At 36.4% G+C, this 6,830-nt stretch overlaps 1 protein-coding gene across 1 annotated transcript; it reads right to left on the reverse strand.

The window, feature by feature from the left end:
- Positions 1–569: 569 nt before the first annotated feature.
- LOC100787404 (uncharacterized) lies at positions 570–2,635 on the reverse strand. Its single transcript, XM_014774716.3, has 2 exons — positions 2,276–2,635; positions 570–1,108 (listed from the first exon to the last, which is right to left on the reverse strand). The coding sequence occupies exons 1-2, from the start codon at positions 2,441–2,443 to the stop codon at positions 686–688; spliced, it is 591 nt and encodes a 196-aa protein (XP_014630202.1). The 5' UTR covers positions 2,444–2,635; the 3' UTR covers positions 570–685.
- Between the last annotated feature and the right edge of the window lie 4,195 nt (positions 2,636–6,830).

The following is a 6,830-nucleotide window of genomic DNA, read 5'->3' on the forward strand; positions in this document are numbered from 1 at the left end:
CAAGAATTTCATTTCATTTTTTTCTTTTTTTTTCTTTCTATTAGAAGTGTTACTAGATATGCTTACTCAAACAAGTTCCCTATGCAACAAAACTCTCCCTTTGAATAATAAATATTCAACAGAGTTGCATACTCATGAATTTAACTCTTCCAATATTGTTTCCTATTAGTAGTAGTATTGAATCCGTGTCCTGTGTCACATTCATGTTTCCAAACTGGCAAACTGCAATCATTTGACAATTGCAATTATCTCCGCATCATTGGCATTTGTCCACAAATTTAGTAATTGCACCACAACTGCAACGTCAGTGAAACAAATATTGTAGGCAAGCACTCTAGAGGCGAAAATGCTGGGTGAGATGGCAAAGAAAAGTACTCTCAGGTCTCAAGAGACCTACAGAGGATTTGAAGGGTCATAAAATTTATTTCAATTTGGGCTATCTATGTGTAATATATTGAAATGGACTAGTTTTATGTTAGCTGCCAATGGTCTAACACAACGTTCCTCCTTTGTCCGGGCTAGGAATCGATTGTAAAAACCATAAGCAGAATTGGTTGTAACAACATAAGTGTAACAAAAATCCTTGATTAAGCACTCTAGAGGCAACAATGCCTTGGTGAGATAGCAAAGAAAAGTACTTTCAGGTCCCAAGAGACCTAAAGAGACATCAAAAGGGTCATCAAATTTATTTCAATTTCTGCAAGTTGGATACAAAATTTGATGCAGCAAAACCAGCAGAACCCCCAATTACACCGGCCAAGGCAACCACAACCTGCAACCCCACCTCTCCAAGGTTGTCCTCAGGAACCAAGTAAACAAACAACGGTCCAAGGATCAACAACCCTAAGCTGAGGGTTAAGAGTGTCCCTGGAGTTCCAGGATCAGTGGCAGCAGATAGCACACCCAACTCTTCTGCTTTTGAGAGGAGTCCAAGCCTCTCTATTGTTGAGAGGGAGAACCCAAACTTCTCTGCTGCAGATAGCAACCCTGCTTTCTCTGCTTTGCTCAGCAGCTTCAGCTGCTCCATCCTTGTCAGAAGTTTTATGGGAGGCGTGGCTGTGGCGGGACTGCTCCTAGGTTGTTCCCCAAGTGGGAACACAGTTGAGTTCTGCATTGTGCACTTGGTTCAGTTATTATTGTAACTAAACACTACTACTTAACCAGATGAAAAGAAAAACAATTTTTCATTTAGGACAAAAACTGCACACAGTTTCTTAGGTGTTTTTGATGTTGTTTTCCGATCAGAGTTGGACTTACACTTTGGTAATGTATGTTGACCTTTAATACAAACCTTTATTACGCTGATTACTGAGGTAAAACACTAATTTTGACTAGAAAATAGCACAAAAAATAACTATGAAACTACATCTAAGTTTTGCCATTTAGTTATTTGATGCACTCATGCCATTATGCCATTTAAACGAGGTGTTCTTTCATATGTTGGAAACTATCTTGAACAAGTTCTATTTAAGAGCTTACAACCGTTACAATGTCTTTTCCAATGTAATTTTTGGTTTATAACAGGTAATTCACAAAAGAGCCTGTTTTTTAAAGTGGTTAAGTTAAAACATTAGAAACAGACTTCAGTCTTCATAATATGAACAGAGAGAATCATTATGTAAGCATGTTTAATACGTATAGATATATATAGATACATATTATTACACTGACTCACAAAAATTAAGAGCTAATACTAACCATTACAATTTTGTTTTTTCATAATGTATTTTTTGGTTCAGAACAGGCAATTCACAACAGATATTTTTCTTTCTTTTTTTAATAATAAGTTTCAAACATTGGAGACAGGTTTCACTCTTCATAATAAAACAAAAAGAATCATTATGTAAGCAAGTTTAATACATAAACAGATATATAGACAGATATTACACTGACTTGCAATATTTTAAAAACTAATAACCATTAAACTGTAATTTTTGTTCAAATCAGCTAATTCACCACAGATCATTTTCTTTTTTTTTTCCAAGTGATCAAATTCAAACACTATAGACAGGTTTCAGTTTCACAAAACATTTGAAGAAAAAGAACAATTTGTGTAAGCAAGTTTTCTACATATATAGATATATATTACACTGACCTACAATAATTTAAGAGCTAATAACCATTACAATGTTTCCTTCTTCTCTAATATTTTGTTCAAAACAGTTAAATTCACAATACCCTTTTCATTCTTTTAGTAGTAAAGAAATAATAGATAAGTGTCACACTTCATAGCAAACCATTTGAACAAAAAGAATATGTGTGTGTGCGCACTGACCTTTCTAGAGCCTACAGTTCTAGAGACCGAGGGAAGAGGCTTGGGAGTGGCCATGGATTTGACAAGCATAGGTGATGAGAGAGTGCAAGATTTTTGTGTTATGGCACGAGAGGAAGAGAAGATGAAGGGTCTGTTGTTGCAAATGGATGCCGAGGCCTCCATAACCATAAACTTCTTTCTTTATCGTTATTGCTTGGTCGAGATGAACAAGAGCATCTCATAAGCGCTGTGTGGATGATGATGGTGCATGACCAAGATCACTCATTGGATTTCCTTTGCTTCCATGTCCACGTGCCATGCAATGGTTGGTGCTCCTTTCTCCCTTCTTCTACTGCATGGAAAACAAAAGTTTTTGCTTTCATTTTTTTCTTAACAATGGTATATACTATGTTTTATAATGCAAAAATTTTAAATTTGTGATTGGTTGAGAGGTGTCCAGGTAATATATATCTGATTAAATGAAATGTTATGTTCAGATTTTGTGTAGAAAAATTTTCTTTAAATGATTCAACCATATTATGAAAATTTTATACTCAAATATAATAAATTTTATTTAATAGCCAAGCAAAAAAAAGTTATAATTTTTTTTAATATATCTCTCTTTGCGCGCGTGCGTATGTAAAACTTATTATTAAATGTTTAAAATAAAAAAGTTTAAAGATTTTAAAAGTTATTTTTAATTTTTTTTATTCAATGTATGTATAGCTTCACAATTTGTAACAATTTTTAATTTTCAAATTTTATTTTTTAATTTATTTTTTTAAAAATGATTTATGACAATTTTAAATCATCAAAATATTTGATTCGTATGATTTGGTGATATTTTTACATATTCTGACAATTTTAAAGAAGATAATTAAAAACATAAATATAAAATTGTTGTAATTTTTATATATATATTTTGACAGTTCTAAATTATCATAAATCATTCAAAAAAAATAAATTTAAAAAAATATGTTTGACAGCAGACAATCGTCACAAATTATAACACCATTAATGTAAAGAATGAAAGAGACTCAAAATAGTTTTTTGAAAATTTGAGGAACTAATAAAAATACTTTTTTTGGGATTAGAAAAAATAATTACCCAAATTTAAAAGATTAAAAATATATTTAAATCAAATAAAAATGTAACTTAATAAAATTCTAAAAAAAAATCTCTTTTCATATAGATTTTTTACTTGATAAAGGAAAAGAATGGCATATCAAAAATTCATTCATGATTTCTTTTTATCTATTGATCATTTTGATTTTAGATTATCGCACAAATAAATAAAATTGAGAAAAGTTAAATAGTACGAATTCCTGCTGCACAAATTCAATTTTTTTTTTAAAAAAGATGATAATAGTTACAAAATCATCCATGTCCTCATCCTATCAAATAGTATTGCGCAAAAGATTATACACAAATTCATGCTTCAATTTCTGTGAAAATAAGAACAATTGAACGTAAATATTTTCAGCAAAAAATTGTTGTTGGTACACGTGCACTTAGTCATCAAGAAAAATGAAGACCCCTTTGTCTTATTCAAAGAATTAATCTAACATTTACATAGTTACCTTTTACTGCCAAAATCCTATCAGTAACACGAAAACTCATTTTTGTTATTTTGAAAAGGGTTTCATGTTTTATCATTTTTCTTTTTCTTCGAATCCTATTAGGCATTTTTCCCCTCTGGTTCATTGATAGCAATTAGGAAATACAAGCACCATCAAGAACAAGGCCTAAAAGGAGGATCACTACCCCAGCATACCTCAAGGATTTTGTTTAATTGAATGATGCTCAGCTGGCAATCCTGTCGGCCTCACCTTTGTTTTGTCTACCATTTCCTTGTTGCATTTCCATTCTATTAGGATCTTATTACCATAGAATTACAAATTTTGTTATTTCAAAATCAGTATAAATATAAGATCATTGTAATAAGGCAAAATAATGGAAAATTACCTTTAGTCTTCTTCTTCCTCTTTGTTATGTTAGGAGGTACTGGTCCTCGAAACTAGAATCAATTTCAGAGCTCTAACAATTTAGTGCTCTCGTTGTCCTTGGTCCAATGGCAGAGTCCACTCGTTCATTGGTATCGTCCGATAAGCTTGAGGATGTCATTGTTAAGCTCACTTCCCATCATTTATCCTTGAGTGAAACCTTTCACAACATGACCCTTAAACTTGATGAGCTTATTCACAAATTACACACCCCAAAATCATCCAGTCCCTCTCCATCTTCTTCTACTGCTATGCCTTCCCCTGCTTCTTCTCCCACCCCCCATCGCATGAAATTGGATGTTCCTCAATTTGAAGGAACAGACCCTCTCGGTTGGATCTTCAAGATCAACCAATTCTTTGTGTATCATGCTACTCCTGAGTAGGAGTGTCTCACCATTGCTTCCTTTTACATGGAGGGTCGTGCTTTGGCCTGGTTCTAGTGGATGACCAACAATGGTCAATTCACTTCATGGCTGATTTTCCTTCAAGCACTTTAGATGTGGTTTGCCCCCTCTCAGTATGAAGACCCCACTAATGCCTTGTTCAGATTAACACAACGTAGTATAGTTAGCAATTACCTCTCAGAATTTGAAGATTTAGCCAACCGAATCAACGGCCTCCCGTCGCCGTTCCTCCTCAGCTGCTTCATCTCTGGGTTGACTCCGAAGATCCGCCGTGAAGTTCAAGCCCTTCAAAGATGTGTGGTAGGATTAACCCCAATCCGTCACCCTCACCCCTCTTGGTTGTACCTTCGTCACCTTTGATTCCGTTATTGCCCACCCCTCTAAAGTCACCTAGCTCCATTCCTCTTAAGCGTTTGTCCCCGGAGGAATTGGTTTCCCGAAGGGAACGTGACCTATGCTTCAATTGCGATGAAAAGTTCCATCATGGCCACAAATGTTCCTCTAGGGTTTTCATTCTAATAGCCGAGGATGACGAAGGCCCCCAGGAAGACACCCTCGCAATGGACCCTTCACCCGAACCACATGATACCCATACCCGACACTAGCCCAAATTAGTTTCCATTCACTCTAGGGCCATTTGGTCCCTGAGACATTATGCTTGTTGGGCTATATCGACACTTACCAGGAACCATTGGTGCAACAATTGGGCCTCTCCACTCGCACAACTTTTCCTTTGAATGTCATGGTGGGTAACAGTCAGCACCTCCATTGTCACCATCTATGTGAGGCAGTTTCAGTATTTGTTTAGGATATCGTATTCATCGTGGATCACCACGTTTTGCCCTTATGTGGAGCCAACTTGGTCTTAGGAGTGCAATGGTTTAAATCTCTTGGCCCCGTCCTCACTAATTACAATTTTTTATCTATGAATTCTTTTCATGACGGTCGGCTTGTTGAACTCAAAGGTGATGTTGAGTCCACACTTCACCTTTTTACTCCGCCACAGCTTCGCTGTTTGGTTCGTAAGGAAGGTCCGAGAGCCTACTTTCATATTTCAGTTACCCAGACAAAGCTTCCTTTGACCCAAATTACTTCAACCCAACTCCTTCTCGAAAAACAAGCTCTTACTACCAAATTCGCTTCTCTGTTCCAGCCACCCCATTCCTTACCACCCTTGCGTCACACTAACCACCATATCCACCTTGTTTCGAATGCAGAGCCTGTCAATGTTAGACCATATCGTTACCCCTGTTTCCAAAAACACGAAATAAAAGCTCAGGTTGACTCCATGCTTCAGAAAGTACTTATCCAACCTAGTACCAGTCCATTTTCCTCCCCTGTGCTCTTAGTCAAAAAAGATGACTACACATGGCGATTTTGTGTGGACTATCACGCGTTGAATGCGATGATAATCAAAGATCATTTTCCTATTCCAACCATTAACGAGCTCCTGGATGAGTTGGATGGTGCTAGTTGGTTTTCCAAGTTGGACCTTCTCTAGGGCTACCACCAAATTTTGATGCATTAAGATGATGTCTGCAAAACTGCATTTCGCACTCACCATCACCACTATGAATTTAAGTTGATGTCATTCAGTTTGTGCAACGCTCCCTCTTCATTTTAAGCAACAATGAATGGTATTTTCCATCTGTATCTTCGTCATTTTGTCATCGTCTTCTTTGACAATATATTAATCTACAGTCGTTCCTTGAATGACCATTTGGTTCATTTGGAGAAAGCTTTCTAGGTCCTTCTGTGCAAACAATTTGTCCTCAAATTCTCAAAATGTTCATTCGCCTAAACATAGGTTGAATATTTAGGTCGCATGGTTTCATCTCAGGGGGTGCAACCTTTTGCGTATAAAGTTCAAGCCATTCAACAGTGGCCTATTCCATAATCCACGAGAGCCTTGCGCAGTTTCTTGGGCCTCATCGGATTCTATCGAAGATTCATTCACAGATATGCTTCCATTATTGCACCATTGATGAGGCTAATGACGAAGGATCCCTTTTAGTGGTCTTCGGAGGCTCAGCTTGCTTTTAGTAAATTAAAGGAGGCCCCAACCTCAGCTCCAGTTTTGCTCCTACCAGATTCTTCTCTTCCGTTCACCTTGGAAATAAACGCATCTGGTGTAGTCATGGGAGTGGTTTTGTCATAGAAAGGTCATCC

This window comes from Glycine max, chromosome 4 (genome assembly GCF_000004515.6).
Source record: "Glycine max cultivar Williams 82 chromosome 4, Glycine_max_v4.0, whole genome shotgun sequence".
In the NCBI taxonomy this organism is placed as follows: domain Eukaryota; kingdom Viridiplantae; phylum Streptophyta; class Magnoliopsida; order Fabales; family Fabaceae; genus Glycine; species Glycine max.

Excerpts from the sequence above, each read along its gene's own strand:
- LOC100787404 (XM_014774716.3), bottom strand. The coding sequence starts at position 2,443 with ATGGTTATGGAGGCCTCGGCATCCATTTGCAACAACAGACCCTTCATC. Across the intron at positions 1,109-2,275 it reads GAACTGTAGGCTCTAGAAAG|AACTCAACTGTGTTCCCACT; the intron begins GTCAGTGCGCAC and ends TGCACAATGCAG.